At 49.5% G+C, this 23,262-nt stretch overlaps 1 protein-coding gene across 3 annotated transcripts in view; it reads right to left on the bottom strand.

Moving 5' to 3' along the window:
• Positions 1 to 7,054: 7,054 nt before the first annotated feature.
• Positions 7,055 to 23,262, bottom strand: part of LOC119951726 (zinc finger protein 239-like) — a 46,888-nt gene continuing 30,680 nt past the window's right edge. For 2 of the 3 annotated variants that reach the window (XM_038775022.1, XM_038775023.1), the window contains exon 2: positions 7,055 to 9,424. In XM_038775022.1, coding sequence (XP_038630950.1) covers positions 8,476 to 9,066 — 591 coding nt within the window. In that variant the 5' untranslated portion in view covers positions 9,067 to 9,424 and the 3' untranslated portion in view covers positions 7,055 to 8,475. Of the gene's footprint in view, positions 9,425 to 10,658; positions 10,790 to 23,262 lie in introns of those variants that run through there. The other variant, XM_038775021.1, reaches the window with a different exon arrangement.

Raw genomic sequence — 23,262 nt, 5'->3', positions numbered from 1 at the left:
GAGACCAAAACACTAAACCCTCTCTCACCTGCCAGCCACATCCCAGCTCCACCTACAAATGACATCACTGAAACCGTGCTACAAGCTATGTGATAAGACAACACTTTCCTTAAAGGGACACTCACATGAGACTCTGATGCACCTTCATCGTTGCCTCACCTGCCGTTTGTCTAGGCCGTTGGCCTGCACAAAATCATTTGCCTCCGCCGGGATATTTAAGCTCTTTGTTCTGGTATTTGACCCAGTGTCTGGCTAGGAATAGCATGACAAATCGCACCCCATTATTGTAAAGCGCCGGCTTTGCCTGGTTGAACCCGGTCCTTCATTTCGCCAGACCTGCCCCAGTGTCCTGGTAAATTCGGATTTGGTGTCCTTCCCAGGTGCTCGCTCAAGACTGTCTTTCCCACCGCAGGATCCTCTCCCAGCCTTGATATCAGTGCAGCTTCGCGATGATCGCTCTCGGCTGCTCTGCCGCCTTGGGCTTCGGTCTGAGCAACCTGTTCTGCGGAGTCGGGGAGGCTGTCTCTCCCGACTAGGTTGCCCAGCATTTGGCCGATGTAACCTGTTGGGTATCTACCCTCGAGGCCTTCTAGCAGGCCAACAATCCAAACATTGTCATCAGGACCTGTCTCCTGATCCTCGACATTCCCCTTTAAACTCCCTTGGGGCGCCACCGAACTTTTGACTTCTGCTTCCAGAGCGACAATCCTGGTCTGACGAGGCTCTGTCCAAGTCATGGATCGTCTTCTCCTGTGCCTCGACTTCCTTCCACAACCTGTCGATTGCTTTTTGTTGGTGACCATTGCCTCTGTCACCACTACCTTGACCTCCACCTGGATTTCGATTCCGATTGCCTCTTTCATGGTGGCCAGTTCCTTCTTGAGGAAGTTCTTCCATCCATCTCCAGGTGGCGAGGGAAGGCTGGTGCTCGGATCGATGTAGTCCCTCTCTCTTGGGTAGGCCAGGCCCCCTCGCCTTGTGGGTTCGCCGCTTCATCCGCTTGTTGTTCGTGGCACTTTCCGCCACTTCTGCCATCCTTCCGGCCCCTCGAGCTCCCGTTAGCTGGCATTTCTTTTCCGGTTGTTTTCTTTGCTCCCTTTATTACAAATAAATTTACAGGACCCTATTCATGTTTTCCAAATAAGGGGCAATTTAGTGTGGCCAATCCACCTATCCTGCACATCTTTGAGATGTGGGGGCGAAGCCTACGCAAACACGGGGAGAATGTGCAAACTCCACACGGACAGTGACCCAGAGCTGGGATCGAACCTGGGACCTCGGCACTGTGAGGCCGCAGTGCTAACCACTGCGCCATCGTGCTGCCCTTTCTTTCCTCCTTTGGGGTTACTTTGCTATCGATCTTTTGGGCAAAATACACCGAAAAATGCCCCTTTGATTCTGGCTCAGAGGAGAGCCACCTGAGGTGCGCCGCTCAGCACATCACCATAAGTCATCTTTCATCACTTTAAACACCTCCAATAGTAATCCCCTTCTGTTTTCTTTCCACAAAGGACCCAGCCTGTCAATCATTTCCTGATATGGCCAGTTCCTTCTTGATCAGATGGGCAGATCAGTGGCAGATGGAATCTAACCCTGAAAAGTGTGCAGCAGTGCACTTTGGATGGAGTAACAAGACAAGGGAGTTTTCAATGAATGGCAGGACATTAGGAAGCTCAGAGGATGTTGTGGCATAGATTAACTGCCTCACGCCGCGAGGACACAGTTTGATCCCGGCCCTGGGTCACTGTCCGTGTGGAGTTTACACATTTTCCCTGTGTGTGTGTGGGGCTCAACCCCACAATCCAAAGCTGTGCATGGTAGGTGGATTGGCTATGCTAAATTGACCCTTAATTGGAATATTTAAGAGCAGGGAGGTTATGTTGGAGCTGTACAGAACTTTGGTTAGGCCACAGCTGGAGTACTATGAGTAATTCTGATTGCCTCACTACAGGAAGGATGCGTTTGCACGGGAGGGTACAGAGATGATTCACCAGGATGTTGCCTGGGATGGAGCGTATGAACTACGAAGAGAGGTTAGATAGGCTCAGCTTGTTTTCTTTAGAGCAGAGAAAGCTGAGCGGGACCTGATTGAGGTTTTTCATCATTATAAATCCTCTCTGCTCCCTCTTCAGTGCCTCAGTGTTTTTTTTTCATAGTGACTGTTGTGATAGCATGGTTATGTTGTAGTTCACCAGCTGACCACTAGGAATCTCATTACTATACAAGTAAATGTTAGAATCAGGTGACCTCAGACTGACTAGGGGGCTGGGAGAGAGGTTATTGTGCATGTTCATACATTTAATGTTAATAAATTGTTGATAGCTTTAGCTACAAGTGTTCTTGTACTATAAATCAGGCCATCCGACAAGAGCATTACAGTGACCAAAACTGCACAGTGTTTAATAAGACCTTTGATCCGGGAATCACCAATTACCCAAAAAAAAAAGGGTCTTGAGCTCATATGCGATTTTAAATTGTTTTATTAAGAAGCAACAGTTTAAAAATGATGCACAACAGACAGAAAAAATATCAAACTGTGACAGGTGGAACAGTTTACCAGTCCTGGAGGATAAACAGATGACACAAAATGAGTGCTGGTCTCTGTAGCTGCTGACTGCTGTCTCACCCGAGTGTTGGGCTGAAGCCAATACAAATCACTGTGAATTCTCTTACTTGACCAAAGTGATTTTATTTCCTATTGTTTTAACCTTTATGCAAACAAATGACTTATTTATGGATCATGAGATCCAGTCATAGCAGAGTTAGAAATGTCTAGTTTCAGGGTTTGTGCGAAAGACACATCCTGGACAGAGATAACGGATCTGTGCTGTGTTTGTCACCTAACAGCTGCTATGGAATCTTTCTTCATAAACAAGAGAGGAAGTCAGCTACTCCGACAATATTCAATAATTTTTTTTTCATATTTTCAGTTATTTCTTACAAATCTCTCCACCTGGAGAAGCTAATATTCTTATTTCTCACACACAGCTCTTTCTGGCTAACCCAGCCACTTCTAAGTTACACGCTTGTTTTACTAATTACATATGAACAAGAAGCAGGAGTAGGCCATTCAGCCCTTTGAGCCTGCTCTGCCATTTAATAGGATTTTGACTGATCCGATAGTAACCACAAATTTTACTCCTGCCTACTGCCAATAACCTCCTGCCTAATCCCGATAACCTATTACCCCGAATCGAACGACCTCTGCCTTAAATATATTCCACCGCCTTTTCAGGAAGAGTTCCAAAGACTCGCGACCTTCTGCGGGGGGGGGGGGGGGGGGGGGGGGGAAGCCTCATCTCAGTTTGTGGATGATTCCTTATTTTTAAATAGTGATCTCTAGGTCTAGATTTTCCTGCAAGAGGAAACATCCGCTCCACATCTATTCTATCAAGACCTTCTTCCTCTTCAAAACTCCAGCCGACACCAGCCTAACCTGCCCAACCTTTACGCAAATCCACCCATTCCAGGTATTAGTCTGGTAAACCTTCTCTGCAACTGCCTCCGATGCATTTACATCCTTCCTTCAATGTAACTAATACTGTACGCAATACCGAGATGTGGTCCCACCAGTGCTCTCTACAAGTGAAGCAGAGCCTCCCTACTTCTGTATTCCATTTCCTTCACAACATTCTTTGAGCTTTTCTAATTACTTGCCGTATCTCTACACACTAGCCATTTGTGATTCATGCACAAGGACACCCAGATCCCTCTGCACCTCAGGAACTCTGCACACTCACCATTTATGTAATATGTTTTCTTTTTATTCTTCCAACCAGAATGGAACATTTCACATTTTCCCCATATTGCTCTCCATTTGCCAGATGTTTGCCCAACACCTAAATGACGTTGCAGCCTCCTTTTGTCCTCTTCATAATTTATATTCCTATCTTTCTTCGTGTCATCAGCAAATTCGGTAATCACCTCATCCACCCCTTCATCCGAGTCATTTACATAAGTTGTAAACAGTTGAGGTCCCAGCACTGATCCTTGTGGCACACCACTTGTTACAACTTGCCAACCTCTAAATTGCCCATCTATACCTACTCTCTGCTTTCTGACAGCCAGCCAATATGTTACTCCATATATCATGAACCTTTACTTCCCGCAATGACTGTTGTGGAGGTGCTTTACCGAAAACTAAGTACAGTATATCCTCGGGTTCCCCTTTATCCACAGCACAGGTGTCTCCTGCAAAGAACTCCACAAGTTGGTTAAACAAATTTTCCTTTAGCAGGACAATGGTGAAACTGCCTGATTACCTTGAACTTATCCAAGTGCCATAACTTATGTAACAATAGTTTGTAACATGTCCCCTGTGACAGATGTTAAGCTAACTCACCTGTAGCTTCCTGCTTTCGGTCTCCCTCCCTTTCTGTATAATGGAAGTTTTCGGACTAATGGAGTTACATATTTTCTATCCGGAATCCAGGATCTTTTGAAAATGAAAACCAATGCATCAATTATCTCACTAGACACTTACTTTAACACCCGAGGATGGAGTCCATCAGGACCTGGGCTCTTGTCAGCCTGCACTTCCAACAATTCGCTCAGTACTTCTCTGGTGACTATAATTTCCCTAGTTCCTCCCTCCCTTCCATTCCCTGGGATACTTCTAGCATGTCACTTGAATCCTCCTCAGTAAAGACTGATGTAAATAATTTTTTTTAAAAAAAAGTATCCAATTTTTTTTTTCCAATTAAGAGGCAATTTAGCGTGGCCAATCCATCTACCCTGCACATCTTTGCATTGTGGGGCAAGACCCACGCAGACACGGGGAGAACGCAAGCTTCACACGGACAGTGACCCAGAGCCAGGATCGAAACTGGGACCTCAGCGCCGTGAGGCAGCAATGCTAACCACTGTGCCACCGTGCTGCCCGCCTACACATTTGAGTTGTGGGGGGGGGGGGGGGGGAGAGACCCACACAGAAATGGGGAGAATGAGCAAACTCCACATAGACAGTGACCCGGGGCCGGGATCAAAACTGAGACCTCAGCACCATGAGGCAGCAGCGCTAACACTGCTGCACCGTATCGCCCCAAAAACTGGTGCAAATTACCTGTTCAATTCATCTCCCCTCTCCTGGTTTTCCACGATCAATTCTCTGGACTCACTTTCTATAGAATCAATGGTCACTTTGTTAACTATTCTTATTATAAATATTGATCTAAAAACACTTGCTATGCTTTTACATTCCTGGCTAGCTTTCTCTCGTACTCTATTTTCTTCCTCTCCTTGTTAAATTTTTAGTCATTCATTGCTGTTGCAATGTCCAATTTTCTGACTGGTCCTTGCATCCCGTGAATAATCTCAGCCAGTACAAGAATTGAACCCATGTTGCTGGCCTTGCTCTGCACCACAAATCCAGCTCTCTAGTCGAGTGAGCCAAGCTGGCCCCCGGAGGAGGGGAAAAGGGGAAAGCAGCCTTTGGTTATCTGGGACTATGGTGATTTTACCTGTGACCCTACCTTGCATTCCCATTTTATCTCATTCAGAAGCCCCGGAGAAACTTACCGTCCAACTTAATATTTACATAATGTGGTATTTTTGCATCAGTTTGGCGGTAACTCGAACATCTACGGTTCTCAAACACTTTGTTTTGAAGGACAAGATGATAACGAATGGGATAAAGCCAAATCTTTAAAGGCAAAGTCTTCAGTTCAAATTGTCACCGTGCTATCAGTGCAAAGGTCCTCCTGGGCAGCACGGTGGTTAGCACTGCTGCTTCATGGCGAGGACCTGGGTTTGATCCTGGCCTGAGGTCACTGTTCATGTGGAGTTTGCACATTCTCCCCGTTTCTTTGAGGGTCTCTCACCCCCACAATTCAAAAACGTCTAGGTGGGCAGCACGGTGCCGCAGTGGGTTAGCATTCCTGCCTCATGGCGCTGAGGTCCCATTTTCAATCCTGGCTCTGGGTCACTGTCCGAAATTTCATAGAATTTACAGTGCAGAAGGAGGCCATTCGGCCCAGCGAGTCTGCACCAGCTCTTGGAAAGAGCACCCTACCCAATCCAAGACCCCCACCCTATCCCCATAACCCAGTACCCCCACCCAACACTAAGGGAAATTTTGGACACTAAGGGCAATTTAGCATGGCCAATCCGCCTAACCTGCACATCTTTAGACTGTGGGAGGAAACCGGAGCACCCGGAGGAAACCCACGCACACACGGGGAGAACGTGCAGACTCCGCACAGACAGTGACCCAAGCCGGGAATTGAACCTGGGACCCTGGATCTGTGAAGCAATTGTGCTAACCACAATGCTACCGTGCTGCCCTAATGTGCTGTCCGCGTGGAGTTTGCACATTCTCCCCGTGTTTGCGTGGATTTCGCCCCCACAACCCAAAGATGTGCAGGCAGGTGGATTGGCCACGCTGAATTGCCCCTTAATTGGAAAAAAAATGAATTGGGTACTCTAAATATACTGAAAAAAAGTGCGTTGGTAGATTGGGCATGCTAAATAATAATAATAATCTTTATTGTCACAAGCAGGCTTACATTAACACTACAATGAAGTTACTGTGAAAAAGCCTCTAATCGCCACATTCCGCCGCCTGTTCGGGTACACAGAGGGAGAATTCAGAACGTCCAAATTATCCAACTGCATGTCTTTTGGGACTAGTGGGAGGAATCCGGAGCACCCGGAAGAAACACACGCAGACACGGGGAGAACGTGCAGACTCCGCACAGACAGTGACCCAAGCCGGGAATCGAACCTGGGACCCTGGTGCTGTGAAGCAACAGTGATAACCACTATGCTACCGTGCTGCTCTGCCCCTTAATTGGAATTTTTTTTTTAAGAAAACCTTATGTCCTCTTCATATTTACATTCCAAACAGGCTTTGCGTCATCAGCAAATTTTCATCCACCCATCTGAGTAATTTGATAGTTTTTTTTAAAAAACACGATACTGCGATTGTTTGTGATGCGATTAATTGGCGCTTACCATTACCTGGTGTAACCCCAGTTCTTTTTATACCCATTCCTGCCCATCACTGTCCCCGAGGCACTCTCCCCCCCCCCCAACAAATCTGCATCCAATCAGAGAACTTAGTGACTGACTGCAGATTCAGTCATTTAATGTCAGATTTGACAGACCAATGTGTACCAAGAGGCAGAATCAACTCCATGTAATAAACATCATGTAATAAGCATTGACCCGAAATGATTGGAAAGAGTTTTCATCAATCGGTCACCATGGCAACAAGCTGTATCACTCGGAGTTCCAAAACGAAGAGGCAAAAATGAAGCAAATCCAGTTCACCGAATCACACTACACATGGGACATCCTGCCCCACAGTTCCAAGATCTGCGGGTTGAGAATCACCTTCTCCAGTCACATGAAGACAAACGAGAGAAACACGCAAGCCTGAGCAGGTGTCACCCTAAAAATAAAGGAGCAACCGACAACATCACAACAGGGAAGAAGACATTCAGGAAGGTGTAGCAGTCAACGGGACTGTGGTCGAGCAGTTCAGCTGGAATTCCATCCTTGCCGGGTGCCCTTCTGCTTGCTCAGCAATCAATGGCCTTTCCCAGCTTAAGTGATGAGTGTTCCTTGTCCAGCTCAAACATGACAGGAAGTTGCAAGGAGAGAGAGACTGGGAGATGTCTGACTCACGGGAGGACAGCTTGCAGTTGTGTTCAACCCAGCGGGACATCTGCTACTTGTGTCAGTAAGAACTGACATTAAATGACTGAATCAGACAATTTCATGGCACCAACTCTGGCGAGTGTCGGACAAAGCGCCCTTTCAATCGGATCAAACTTAGCACGTCTATTTCCGTTGTCACAGGCAGTTTGGAATTACTGAAGTTGGCTGATCCAGTTGTTATTTGCACAGTATCTCCCAGTCTTTTACACAACTGCCTTGGCTATTTTCACTGATGCAGTGTTCCATCTGTTGGGTTTATGTTCTACATTAGGTCGGCTTTGTTATTTGCTTCAATGACAGATGTCATCTCTGCTGAGTGGCTCTCAAACCAGTCTTTGTTGTGGGTTCCACCGTTACCAAATGTTGCTGCTGCTGCGTCAGGAATGATTCAACTCAGCAACTTCCAAGTTTTATCAATATCAATGTTGATGTGCCCGTTAGGTTCCTTCGTAATATAATTGCATAATGGATATGCCACTCTGAAGAAGTCAGTAAAGACTTTCTCATTGGCAACGTTCATTAGCGGAACCTGAATTGTAGATTTTGCATCACAGATACATTTAGGATTGAAGTAAAATGTTCATATTTATTTTAAATAGGTTTCTGTTTAGAATTCTTGAATTAAGGAGAAAGATGACAGGTGGTGCTTTTAAAAAGGGACATTGCAGTCCCGAATATCAGTGACATCTCCAGAATATTAAACTGCAGCCAGTTATAGGGATTGTAAAACATCAGCAGAATCAAACCAGATATTGTCAGACTATCAAACATGGATGTGATTAGCAGCCGCAAAACAGCAGATTCCAATCCCTGCACTCACTTGTGAACTCGCTCGTGTCTCAGCAGGTGTTGTGACTGAGTGAATCCCGCTCCGCACAAGGAGCAGGTGAACCGTCTTCCCCCGGTGTGATCCCACTGATGTGTCAGCAGCTGGGATGCCCAAGGGAATCCCTTCCCACACACAGAGCAGGTGAAAAGCTTCTCCCCAGTGTGAGTGCGTTGGTGGTCACGGAGGTCAGTTGACTGCCTGAAACTCTTTCCACAGGTGGTGCACCTGAATGGATCCTCGTTTGTGTGCACTCGGTGGTGTGACTGGATAGCGAAGATCTGAGTGAATCCCTTCCCACACACAAAGCAAATGAATGGTTTCTGACCAGTGTGAATTCGCTGGTGTTCAGTGAGGATGGATGAAGTCTTGAATTTCTCTCCACAGGTTGTGCAGCTGAATGGCTTCTTCTCGGCGTGAACTCGCTGGTGTAACCGAAGGCCAGATAACTGAGTGAATCCCCTCTCACATATTGAACAGTTGAACGGTCTTTCCCCAGTGTGAACACGTCGATGGATTTCCAGCCGAGATGAAGAATTGAATCCTTTATCGCATTCCTCACATTTCCACGGTTTCTCCATGGTGGCAGATTCTGTGCGTCTCTCCAGTTTGGACAATCAGTTAAAGTCTTGTCCACACATACGGAACACGTGCACGGTTTGTCACCTCTGTGAATTGTGCGATTTATTTTTTATTAAAAAGGCTGTTTAACTGGTTAAAGCACTTTGTCCAGTCAGTGTACTGGAACACTCTTACTCCAGTGTGTATCTTGATACTTTTCCAGTCACACTGATATCTTAAATGGTGTCACAGACAGAACACACAAACTTGTCTCCTTCCAAATTCAATGACTGATGATATTTAGGTTGTGGTGACTCGATCAGATCATGTTGATGTTCAGTTGAGTTTCCTGTTTGTAAATCCACCCATTCGAATGCTCTGGAAAAGGAATTTACAAAACTTTAAAGAGAGTAAATTCTGAACAGTCAATTTTCCACGAGACAGATCATAGAATTTGCAGTGCAGGAGGCCATTTGGTCCGTTGAGTCTGCACCTGCTCTTGGAAAGAGCACCCCACACATCCCCATAACCCCACCTCATCGAAGGGTAATTTAGCATGGGCAATCCATCTAACCTGCACATTTTTGGGCTGCGGGAGGAAACCAGAGCACCCAGCGGAAACCCCCGCAGACAGGGGGAGAACGTGCAGACTCTGCAGAGAGTGTCCCACGCTGGGAATCAAACCTGGGACTCTGGAGCATTGAAGCAACTGTGCTAACATGCTGCCCTCACTTTTCCTCTTGTGCCTGCAAAGCATTAAATCCTAATCCCATACACTTTCCCACCTCCTTGTGCTGGATTAAAACACCAAAGGTGACTACCCATCCCATACTTTACAGGATTGTCCTGTATTTGAGTACCCTGTCCCAGACTACATGCTGCCATGATGCTTTTTGTCCCATAAATCTTTGCTGTTTCTATGTTCCAGCAGTTCTGGCATAATCCACCCACCACTCACACAGCCTTCCAGGGCAGACTGTGCCTTAATTTCCACCACGAGAGTTGGACAGCCTGCCAAATGTAGCACACGTTCACAATTTCAATCCTTGCATTTTACCCCATCCCTCCATTCTGGCTGGGTTCAGTTCTCAACCCCCTCTGCAGAGCGAAAACAAAACCAATTAATCAATCATTTTCTCTCCTGGTCACTGGGACCCAGAAGCCACACCCACTGCTGCTTCACCAAGAAGGCCGCACGTGAAGCAAACAAACCCCGCAGCTGCAAACCAGGGAGCTGACAATGATTCTGAAGGGTTTGCTCCAGCTCACAATGCCCGGAAGTGATTGACGGCAGGTTCGGACCAATCGAAAGAGGGTGCGGAGCTGGTGGCCCCAACGAGAGCGGCTGGTCCTCCAACCAAAGCGAATGGGGGGGCGGGCCAGAGCCTTGGACTCCATTTCTCTGCGCATCCGCCGCGCCAAGCACAGTCCCCCCCACCCACCCCCGAGAAAGATGGCGGCCGTTAACTCGGGCCTGTGTCGGGGAAAAGCCCGAGCAGCTTTCACGGTTCAAATGCCGTATCTCAGCCGTATTGTGGGTTCCAGGCCTGCGCGGGGTGTTTATGAAGCCTCCCAACCCACCCACCGGCTCCATCCCTCCCTCAGGACTCACCCAGAGGGCATCTCACAGCCATAACTTTCAACACAACCTCCTCAATCCTGAGCTATGAACGGCACTGCGCATGCTCCGGTTCATAAGAAGGGAAGTCGGGGCTCAGCCCCGCCCCTCATTCACTGCGATTGGTTGGAGGGCCAGCCGCGCCCACTCGGTCCTCCAAACCCGCCCATCTCTTCCTATTGGTGCAGAGCTGCCGTCAATCATTCCCCGTGTATTGTCATCTGGAGCATGCGCAGTGCCGATGCTGGACTCTGCCAGGAGGTGTCACTGAAACCCGGTGTAGGCCCCAAACCCGGGTTTGCATCCAGCCTGCTCCCGGTGACAGGCCTGAATTAACGGCCTGAAAAGAGGCTGCAAACCCTGACGGGGCAAAGGAAATCAGAGATAGAGTTTGTTGTGCAACCAATGGGTTTTGTAGAATAGGAGGTCAGGGTTACAGTCAACAACAAAACTTTTATTTATAAAACACCTTTAACATCATAAATCATCCCAGTCAACCTCACAGGAACATTATAAAACAAAGCAAGACTCCCAGACACAGATGATAGAATCCCAACAGCGAGGAAGGAGGCCATTCAGCCCATCAAGTCTGCACAGGCACTGAAAGAGCACTCCACCTTGACCCACGTCCCCATCCTATCCCCGTAACTCCACCTAACCTTTGGGCACTAAGGTGCAATTTAGCAAGGACAATCCTCCTAACCTGCACATCTTTGGACTGTGGGAGGAAACCGGAGCACCCGGAGGAAACCCACTCACACACGGGAAAACGTGCAAACTCCACGCAATCACCCAAGATCAGAATTGAACCTGGGTCTCTGATGCCGTGAGGCACAGTGCTAACCACGGTAAGATGACCAAAAACCTGATGAAAGAGGTGAGTTTTAAAGACAGTCTTGAAGGGAGAAAGTGAAGTGCAGACACAGAGGTTTAGGGAAGGAATACAGTGCTTTGATACAAGGGAAGTAAAAACAAGGTCAGCAGGATGGAGCAATTATAATATGGAATGTTCAAGAGGCCAGAATTACAGCAGCGCAGATATCTTAGAGGTTGTGAGGCTGGAGGAGATTACAAAGACAGGGATGGATGAGGCCATGGAGCAGTTGAAAATAAAGGATGAGAATTTTAAACTTGAGGTGTTGCTTGACTGGGAGCCAGTGTGTTAGGGAGCGTGGTGTGGTAGGGGAACAGGAATTGCTGTAAATTAAGACATGGGCAGCAGACCTTTGGATTGCTTCAAGTTTATGGGGGTAGAATGTGGGAGTCCAGCCAGGAGTACAATGGAGCAGTCAATTCTGGAGGTAACAAAGGCATGAATGAGGGTTTCCGCAGCAGATGCACTTGGATGGGATGAATTTGGGTGATGTTGCCGAGGTGGAAATAGGCCGTATTAGAAAGCCATTTTGGGATCAAATGTGACAGCAAAGCTGTGAACAGACTGGCTTAATTCCAGACTTTTGCCAGGGTAAAAGATGGAGTGAATTACTGTGGGACAGAGTTTGGAATAAAGTCTGATCCAAAATCTTCAGCTTTCTCAATATTTTTTTTTTTTTTTTTAAATAATTTTTATTGAAAGAGTTTTTCCATACAAACATTTACCCCTACTAATTTTTAAATTATTTACAACACAATCCCTCTAGGCAAATGTCCCTCCCTCGCCCGCCCTCTCGCGCGCACCAGTCCTCCCCCCCCCCCCCCCCCCCCCCCAGGCAACCTTAACAAACAAGGCAGCCTACAGTTTCAGACATGAGCAGCGAGCAGACTTGCCCGCGTTACAGTCGTGCATGTCCCCCCACGCCCCTTGCTGCCCCCCCCCCCCCTCCCCCCCCCCCCCCCCCCCCCCCCCCCGGGTTGCTGCTGCCACGACCCCGAACGTCTATCTCTGATCTAAAAAGTCAAGGAAAGGTTGCCACCGCCTGGCGAATCCCTGTACCGACCCTCTCAGGGCAAATTTGATCCTTTCTAGCTGAATATAGCTAGCCATATCGTTAATCCAAGTTTCAACGCTTGGAGGCCTCGCGTCCTTCCATTGAATTAATATCCTTCGTCGAGCCAGTAGGGACGCAAAGGCCAGTATTCCGGCCTCCCTAGCCTCCTGTACCCCCGGTTCTACCCCGACCCCAAAGATCGCAAGCCCCCATCCTGGTTTGACCCTGGACCCCACCACCTTCGACACCGTCCTTGCCACCCCCTTCCAGAACCCTTCCAGCACCGGACATGCCCAGAACATATGCACATGGTTCGCTGGGCTTCCCAGACATCTGACACACCTGTCCTCACCCCCAAAGAACCGGCTCATCCTTGTCCCCGTCATGTGAGCTCTATGCAGCACCTTAAATTGAATGAGGCTCAGTCTCGCACACGAGGAGGAAGAGTTGACCTTCTCCAGTGCATCCGCCCACGTCCCGTCTTCTATCTGCTCTCCCAGCTCCCCTTCCCACTTGGCTTTCAGCTCCTCCCCTGATGCTGCTTCCGCCTCCTGCATTATCTTGTAGATGTCTGATATCTTCCCCCCTCCGACCCAGACCCCCGAGAGCACCCTATCACTCGCCCCCTTACTGGGGAGCAGGGGAAACCCCTCCACCTGCCGCCTAGCAAATGCCTTCACTTGTAAATATCTGAACATGTTTCCCGGGGGGAGCTCAAACTTCTCCTCCAGCCCTCCCAGGCTCGCAAACCTCCCCTCTATAAACAGGTCCTTCAGCTGCCGTATGCCCACCCTGTACCAGCTCTGAAATCCCCCGTCGATGTTCCCCGGGATGAATCTATGGTTCCCTCTTATTGGCGCCGCCAACAGACCTCCCATTTCCCCCCTATGTCGCCTCCACTGCCCCCATATCTTGAGGGTGGCCGCCACCACCGGGCTCGTGGTGTACCTCGTGGGGGGGAGCGGCCATGGTGCCGTTACTAGGGCCCCCAGGCTTGTGTTGCCACAGGACGCCCTCTCCATTCGTTTCCAAGCTGCCCCCTCCCCTTCCATCATCCACTTGCGCACCATTGACACATTTGCCGCCCAGTAGTACCCCGAGAGATTGGGCAGTGCCAGCCCTCCACTGTCCCTACTCCGCTCCAAAAAGACCCTCCTCACCCTTGGGGTGCCATGCGCCCACACGTAGCTCATGATGCTACTCGTCACCTTTTTGAAGAAGGCCCTAGGGAGGAAGATGGGCAAGCACTGAAATAAAAACAAGAACCTTGGGAGGACCGTCATTTTGATTGACTGCACCCTCCCCGCCAGCGACAACGGTACCATGTCCCACCTCTTAAATTCCTCCTCCATCTGTTCCACCAGCCTGGAAAAGTTCAACTTGTGGAGGGTCCCCCAGTTCCTTGCCACCTGCACCCCTAAGTACCTAAAGCTCTTTCCTGCTCGCTTGAAGGGGAGTCTCCCAATACCCTCTCCCTGGTCCCCCGGGTGTATCACAAAAACCTCGCTTTTGCCCAAATTTAGTTTGTACCCCGAAAAGTCCCCAAACTCTGCTAATAGTTCCATTATCTCCGGCATTCCCCCTTCTGGGTCTGCCACGTACAGCAGTAGATCATCCGCATACAGCGATACTCGATGTTCCTCCCCTCCCCTAGTCAGTCCTCTCCACCCCCCTGAACCCCTCAGTGCCATCGCCAACGGTTCAATCGCCAGTGCGAAAAGTAGGGGGGATAGGGGACATCCCTGCCTGGTCCCTCGGTGGAGCCCGAAATACTCCGACCTCCTCCCGTTTGTCACTACACTCGCCGTCGGGGCCGAGTAGAGCAACTTCACCCACTTAATAAACCCTTCCCCAAACCCAAACCGTTCCAACGTCTCCCACAGGTACTCCCACTCCACCCTATCGAATGCCTTCTCCGCGTCCAGCGCTACCACTATCTCAGCCTCCCCCTCCACTGCCGGCATCATAATTACATTCAGCAATCTCCGCACGTTCGTGTTGAGCTGCCGCCCCTTCACGAACCCCGTCTGGTCCTCATGGATTACCCCTGGCACACAATCCTCTATTCTAGCTGCCAGGATCTTTGCCAGCAACTTGGCATCCACGTTCAGAAGCGAGATAGGCCTGTAGGACCCGCACTGCACGGGGTCTTTATCCCGCTCCAATATCAGGGAGATCAGAGCCTGCGACATTGTCGGGGGCAGAACCCCCCCCTCTCGCGCCTCATTAAAGGCTCGTACCAGTACCGGTCCCACCAAGTCCACATTTTTCTTATAGAATTCCACCGGGAACCCATCTGGCCCCGGCGCCTTCCCCGCTTGCATCTGACCTATTCCCTTGACTAGCTCCTCTAGCCCTATTGGCGCCCCCAGCCCTTCTACCAGCCCCTCCTGGACCCTTGGGAACCTCAATTTGTTTAGGAAGTCCTCCATTCCCCCTCTCCTCGTCGGCGGCTCAGACCGATACAACTCCTTGTAAAAATCCCTGAAGACCCCGTTCACTTCTTGCCCCTTCTGCACTACCTTCCCGCCCCTCTCCTTCACTCCCCCAATCTCCCTAGCCGCATCTCGTTTGCGAAGCTGGTGTGCCAGCATCCTGCTCGCCTTTTCCCCATACTCATAGACCGCGCCCTGTGCCCTTCTCCACTGCGTCTCTGCCTTCCTGGTGGTCAGCAGGTCGAACTTGACCTGCAGCCCCTCCTCTGGTGCCTCCGCATATCTCCTATCCACTTCCAATAGCTCCCCCACCAGCCTCTCCCTCTCCTGCCTCTCCTTTCTTTCTCTGTGCGCCCTTATGGAGATCAGCTCTCCCCTGATCACTGCCTTCAGGGCCTCCCAGACCATCCCCACCTGCACCTCACCCGTGTCATTCAAGTCCAGATAGCTCTCAATGCTCTTCCGGACCCTTTTACACACCTCGTCGTCCGCTAACAGCCCCACATCCAGCCGCCACAGCGGGCGCTGGTCCCGCGCCTCCCCCATTTCCACATCCACCCAATGCGGTGCATGATCAGAGATCGCAATGGCCGAGTACTCAGCTTCCCGCACCCTCGGGATCAGCCCCCTGCTCAACACGAAGAAATCGATTCTGGAGTACACTCTATGGACGTGGGAGAAAAAGGAATACTCCCTCGCCCTCGGCCTACCAAACCTCCATGGGTCTACTCCTCCCATCTGCTCCATGTACCCCCTCAGCACTTCTGCCGCTGCCGGCCTCCTATTGGTCCTTGAGCTCGATCTGTCTAGCCCGGGGTCCAGCACTGTGTTAAAGTCCCCCCCCATGATCAAGCCCCCTGCCTCCAGTCCCGGAATGAGGCCCAATAGGCGCCTCATAAAACCCGCGTCATCCCAGTTCGGGGCATATACGTTGACCATCACCACTTTCTCCCCCTGCAGCTTACCCTTCACCATCACATACCTACCCTCCTTATCCGCCACCACCTCCTCCGCCACGAACGACACCCTCTTTCCCACCAGAATCGCCACCCCCCGGTTCTTTGCGTCCAATCCAGAGTGGAACACCTGTCCCACCCACCCCCTTCTCAGGCGAACCTGGTCCCCTACCTTCAAATGGGTCTCCTGTAACATTGCTACATCAGCCTTCAGTCCCTTCAGGTGTGAGAATACCCTTGATCTCTTGACCGGCCCATTCAACCCCCTCACGTTCCAAGTGATCAGCCGGGTCGCGGGACGACCCGCCCCCCTCCCCTGCCGATTAGCCATGTCCTGTTCCCTGTTCGCCCCGGGTCGACCCTCCCCTTCTGACCCGCTCCCCATGACGATGTCCCCCTCCCCCCACCTCTCCAGTCCTCCACTTCCCGTTTCTGGTCTTTTCAGCAGCAACCTGGTGTCCCTCCCTCACCCCCCTCCCCCCCCCCCCCCAGGCTAGGACCCCTCCTAGCCGCGATGTACCCTCCATCGTACTCCCGTAAGTCAGCTGGTTCACGCTGACCCGGCTGCTCCTGCCACACTCCGACTCCCCCCGGCTCGGGGGGGGGGGGGCCTCCCCCCCTTGCCACTCCTCCCTGGCCCCGCTCCAGCGCGGGAAAGGTCGCCATTGCTAGCCACGCCCCGCACTCCTCCCCTCCCCCCTCCTCTGCCCCGCGCGCGGGAAAACAGAGGAAAGCCCGCGCTTTCGCCCTGCCACACCCCACCCCACCATCTTCAGTTCCACCCCCGTCCCCGTCCATGCCTGTAAAAGAACCCCCCCTAGGAGCCCATATCCCCGATCTGCTCTCCCCCCCGTCCCACCTCCCCAACTTAACATTATAAATAACAGATAAATAACAAATAACAATGTACTTAACAGTCGCCCTCTACCAAACAGCATAAATAACCATAAATAACCATGAATAACCACAATAACAATAACTAAGGGAAGTTGGCAAAGGGGGAAAAAAACATCAGAAGAAAAACCACAGCAAGAGTTCAAAATCCAAACAAAGAATTCAGCTGAAAGTACCCGAGCGGCTACGGCCGCCAAGTATCCCCTGGGTCTAATTCGAGTCCAGTTTCTCTTCCTGTACAAAGGCCCACGCCTCCTCTGGGGACTCAAAATAGTGGTGTTGGTTCCTGTAGGTGACCCACAAGCGCGCTGGCTGCAGCATTCCGAACCTGATCCGTTTTGCATGTAGCACCGCCTTCGTCCGGTTGTACCGGGCCCGCCGCTTTGCCACCTCCGCACTCCAGTCCTGGTAGACCCTCACCGTCGAATTCTCCCACTTGCTGCTCCTTTCCCTCTTGGCCCACTCCAGCACTCTCTCACGATCGCTGAGTCGCTGGAACCGCACCAGCACCGCCCTCGGGGGCTCATTTGCTCTTGGCCTCCTAGCCATGACCCTGTAGGCCTCTTCCAGCTCCAGGGGCGAAGGGACGGCCCCTGCCCCCATCAGGGAGCTCAGCATTTCTGCTACATATCCCGGGAGGTCTGACCCCTCCAGGCCTTCTGCCAGGCCCAAGATCCTCAGGTTCTTCCGCCTCATTCGGATATCCAGCTCCTCAAAACGGCTCTGCCATTTCAGGTGGAGTGCCTCGTGCACCTCTACCTTTCCCACGAGGACCGTGGCCTCCTCCTCCCTCACAGTCATCTCCTGTTGCAGCTCCCGAATCGACGCCTCTTGGGTCGCCTGGGCTCCCATCAGCCTGGTGGTCGTCGCATTCATTGACTCCAAGAGCTCCATTTTCAGCTCCGTAAAGAAGCGCAGGAGAGCAGCCTGCTGCTCCTCCGCCCATTTCCTCCATTCCTCGGGTGCGCCACCGGCCGCCATTTTGGTCTTCTTCCCCCGCTTTTTTTGGGAGCTGCTGTTGCTTTCTTTACCACCCCACTCCGGGTACCGACCATAAAGTTGGTCTGGTTCTCTTCAGGGAGCCTTCCCCCACCGGGATTTGTCCTTACAGCGCCGTTGGGGCCCTCCAATCGGCCCGAAAACACCTTTGTAGCAGGAGCAGCCAAACGTGCGACTTAGCTGGTCATAGCCGCAACCGGAAACCTTTCTCAATATTTAAATAGTCAGCAGGAAAAAGAACCAAAAACCATAATAGGCCTTGCGATTGATACCACCATCAACTTCGTTAGAGAAGGAGAGAAAGAAGAGAGAAAGAAAGTGGGCAGCATGGTAGCATTGTGGATAGCACAATCGCTTCACAGCTCCAGGGTCCCAGGTTCGATTCCGGCTTGGGTCTCTGTCTGTGCGGAGTCTGCACATCCTCCCCGTGTGTGCGTGGGTTTCCTCCGGGTACTCCGGTTTCCTCCCACAGTCCAAAGATGTGCAGGTTAGGTGGCTTGGCCATGCTAAATTGCCCTTAGTGTCCAAAATTGCCCTTAGTGTTGGATGGGGTTACTGGGTTATGGGGATAGGGCAGAGGTGTTGACCTTGGGTAGGATGCTCTTTCCAAGAGCCGGTGCAGACCTGATGGGCCGAATGGCCTCCTTCTGCACTGTAAATTCTATGAAACCCCGGGAGATTTGAGAAACCAACTTCACAATTGCTGATTAATTCACAGTAAGTTTGGGCAGCATGGTGGCGCAGTGGTTAGCACTGCTGTCTCCCGGTGCTGCGGTCCCGAGTTCGATCGCGGCCCCGAGTCACTGTCCATGTGGAGTTTGCACATTCACCCCGTGCCTGCGTGAATCTCACCCCTGCAACCCAAAGATGTGCAGGATAGGTGGATTGGCCATGCCACATTGCCCTAAATTGGAAACAAAATGAATTGGGCACTTTAAATTTAAAAAGGCCACAGTAAGTTCTGGATACAAGCTTAACCTTTGGTCAGTCAGACTCATTCAGGTTAATGTTTTGTCACTTGGCCTGAATGAAGTGAATGATCGAACATGTTATCCCCAGTTATACAAATTTGGTAAAAGGATATTGAAATGTTTATCCAACTCTTTACTTCGATTTCAGCCCAGAGAGGAGGGGGAGTGTGTGGGACGGAGCAGTTTGGGGGAAACGAGAGAGGAAAAGATGTTCCATAGAAAATGGAATTGTTTGTTCTGAATTTCTGTCTTGGACAGATAGTGATGACTTTTATAAGTTCATAACTGTCTCTTTAACCCTGGTAAGTGACTGGTAAGTAGTCTCTCTTTTTCTTTTCATTGTCTAATTTATTTATTTTATTTTGAAATTGTAGTTGTTTAAGTTTACCAAGGGTTTAAGGCATGGCAGGAGATCCCAGACCCGTGTCATGCTCCTCGTGTGCGATGTGGGAGCTCAGGGACACGTCCACTGTCCCTGGCTCCTTCACGTGCAAGAAGTGTGTTCAGTTGCAGCTCTTGTTAGACCGCTTGACGGCTCTGGAGCTGCGGATGGACTCACTTTGGAGCATCCGCGATGCTGAGGAGGTCGTGGATAGCACGTTTAGCGAGTTGGTCACACCGCAGGTGAAGGTTACTGAGGGAGATAGAAAATGGGTGACCAAAAGAAAGAGCAAGAGTAGGAAGGCAGTGCAGGTGTCCCCTGCGGTCATCTCCCTGCAAAACAGATATACCGCTTTGGATACTGTTGAGGAAGATGGCTCACCAGGGGAAGGCAGCAGCAGCCAGGTTCATGGCACCGTGGCTGGCTCTGCTGCACAGCAGGGCAGGAAGAAAAATGGCAGGGCTATAGTGATAGGGGACTCGATCGTAAGGGGAATAGACAGGCGGTTCTGTGGACGCAATCGAGACTCCAGGATGGTATGTTGCCTCCCTGGTGCAAGGGTCAAGGATGTCTCGGAGCGGCTGCAGGACATTCTGGGGGGGGAGGGTGAACAGCCAGCTGTCGTGGTGCACATAGGCACCAACGATATAGGTAAAAAACGGGATGAGGTCCTACAAGCGGAATTCAGGGAGTTAGGAGTTAAACTAAAAAGTAGGACCTCAAAGGTAGTAATCTCAGGATTGCTACCAGTGCCACGAGCTAGTCAGAGTAGGAATGTCAGGATAGATAGGATGAATGCGTGGCTTGAGAGATGGTGCAAGAGGGAGGGATTCAAATTCCTGGGGCATTGGGACCGGTTCTGGGGGAGGTGGGACCAGTACAAACCAGACGGTCTGCACTTGGGCAGGACTGGAACCGATGTCCTAGGGGGGGGTGTTTTCTAGAGCTGTTGGGGAGGGTTTAAACGAATGTGGCAGGGGGATGGGAACCAATGCTGGAAGTTGGAAGGTAGTAAAACAGGGACAGAAACAAAAGGAAGTAAGGGGAAAAGTGCAAGGCAGAGAAGACATAGTCAGAAATCCATAAGGGCGACAGTACAAGGTACAGTGACTGAGGGGAGCACAGTGAATAGGCCCAGTAATAACAAAAGGAATAAAACTGGAGATGTTAAGATTCAAAACAGAGGTAAAAAAACCAACATAAGTGTACTTTACCTGAATGCTCGTAGTATTCGGAATAAAGTAAATGAGTTGGTGGCACAAATCATCGTAAATGACTATGATTTAGTGGCCATTACTGAAACATGGTTAAAGGATGGTCACGACTGGGAGTTAAATATCCGAGGGTATCAAACTATTCGGAAGGACAGAGTGGATGGTAAGGGAGGTGGTGTTGCTCTGTTATTTAAGGATGACATCCGGGCAATAGTAAGGGATGACATCGGTGCTATGGAGGATAAGGTTGAATCTATTTGGGTGGAAATCAGGAATAGTAAGGCGAAAAAGTCACTGATGGGAGTAGTCTATCGGCCACCAAATAGTAACGAGATGGTGAGGCAGGCAATAAACAAAGAAATAACTGATGCATGTAGAAATGGTACAGCAGTTATCATGGGGGATTTTAATCTACATGTCGATTGGTTTAACCAGGTCGGTCAAGGCAACTGTGAGGAGGAGTTTATAGAATGTATCCGCGATAGTTTCCTAGAACAGTATGTAATGGAACCTACGAGGGAACAAGCGGTCCTAGATCTTGTCCTGTGTAATGAGACAGGATTGATTCATGATCTCATAGTTAGGGATCCTCTCGGAAGGAGCGATCACAATATGGTGGAATTTAAAATACAGATGGAGGGTGAGAAAGTAAAATCAAATACTAGTGTTTTGTGTTTAAACAAAGGAGATTACAAGGGGATGAGAGAAGAACTAGCTAAGGAAGACTGGGAGCTAAGACTTTATGGTGGAACAGTTGAGGAACAGTGGAGAACCTTCCAAGCGATTTTTCACAGTGCTCAGCAAAGGTTTATACCAACAAAAAGGAAGGACGGAAGAAAGAGGGAAAATCGACCGTGGATATCTAAGGAAATAAGGGAGAGTATCAAATTGAAGGAAAAAGCATATAAAGTGGCAAAGATTGCTGGGAGATTAGAGGACTGGGAAATCTTTAGGGGGCAACAGAAAGCTACTAAAAAAGCTATAAAGAAGAGTAAGATAGAGTATGAGAGTAAACTTGCTCAGAATATAAAAACAGACAGTAAAAGTTTTTACAAATATATAAGACAAAAAAGAGTGGCTAAGGTAAATATTGGTCCTTTAGAGGATGAGAAGGGAGTTTTAATAATGGGAAATGAGGAAATGGCTGAGGAACTGAACAGGTTTTTTGGGTCGGTCTTCACAGTGGAAGACACAAATAACATGCCAGCGACTGATAGAAATGAGGCTATGACAGGTGAGGACCTTGAGAGGATTGTTATCACTAAGGAGGGAGTGATGGGCAAGCTAATGGGGCTAAAGGTAGACAAGTCTCCTGGCCCTGATGGAATGCATCCCAGAGTGCTAAAAGAGATGGCTAGGGAAATTGCAGATGCACTAGTGATAATTTACCGAAATTCACTAGACTCTGGGGTGGTCCCGGTGGATTGGAAATTAGCAAACGTGACGCCACTGTTTAAAAAAGGAGGTAGGCAGAAAGCAGGAAATTATAGGCCAGTGAGTTTAATTTCGGTAATAGGGAAGATGCTGGAATCTATCATCAAGGAAGAAATTGCGAGGCATCTGGATAGAAATTGTCCCATTGGGCAGACGCAGCATGGGTTCGTAAAAGGCAGGTCGTGCCTAACTAATTTAGTGGAATTTTTTGAGGACATTACCAGTGCAGTAGATAACGGGGAGCCGATGGATGTGGTATATCTGGATTTCCAGAAAGCCTTTGACAAGGTGCCACACAAAAGGTTGCTGCATAAGATAAAGATGCATGGCATTAAGGGTAAAGTAGTAGCATGGATAGAGGATTGGTTAATTAATAGAAAGCAAAGAGTTGGGATAAATGGGTGTTTCTCTGGTTGGCAATCAGTAGCTAGTGGTGTCCCTCAGGGATCCACAATTTACATTGATGATTTGGAGTTGGGGACCAAGGGCAATGTGTCCAAGTTTGCAGATGACACTAAGATGAGTGGTAAAGCGAAAAGTGCAGAGGATACGGGAAGTCTGCAGAGGGATTTGGATAGGTTAAGTGAATGGGCTCGGGTCTGGCAGATGGAATACAATGTTGACAAATGTGAGGTTATCCATTTTGGTAGGAATAACAGCAAACGGGATTATTATTTAAACGATAAAATATTAAAGCATGCCGCTGTTCAGAGAGACTTGGGTGTGCTAGTGCATGAGTCACAGAAGGTTGGTTTACAAGTGCAACAGGTGATTAAGAAGGCAAATGGAATTTTGTCCTTCATTGCTAGAGGGATGGAGTTTAAGACTAGGGAGGTTATGTTGCAATTGTATAAGGTGTTAGTGCGGCCACACCTGGAGTATTGTGTTCAGTTTTGGTCTCCTTACTTGAGAAAGGACGTACTGGCGCTGGAGGGTGTGCAGAGGAGATTCACTAGGTTAATCCCAGAGCTGAAGGGGTTGGATTATGAGGAGAGGTTGAGTAGACTGGGACTGTACTCGTTGGAATTTAGAAGGATGAGGGGGGATCTTATAGAAACATTTAAAATTATGAAGGGAATAGATAGGATAGATGCGGGCAGGTTGTTTCCACTGGCGGGTGACAGCAGAACTAGGGGTCATAGCCTCAACATAAGGGGAAGTAGATTTAGGACTGAGTTTAGGAGGAACTTCTTCACCCAAAGGGTTGTGAATCTATGGAATTCCTTGCCCAGTGAAGCAGTTGAGGCTCCTTCATTACATGTTTTTAAGGTAAAGATAGATAGTTTTTTGAAGAATAAAGGGATTAAGGGTTATGGTGTTCGGGCCGGAAAGTGGAGCTGAGTCCACAAAAGATCAGCCATGATCTAATTGAATGGCGGAGCAGG

The sequence above is a fragment of the Scyliorhinus canicula genome, chromosome 17, assembly GCF_902713615.1.
Source record: "Scyliorhinus canicula chromosome 17, sScyCan1.1, whole genome shotgun sequence".
NCBI lineage: Eukaryota > Metazoa > Chordata > Chondrichthyes > Carcharhiniformes > Scyliorhinidae > Scyliorhinus > Scyliorhinus canicula.
This window is presented reverse-complemented; position numbering and strand designations above follow the sequence as displayed.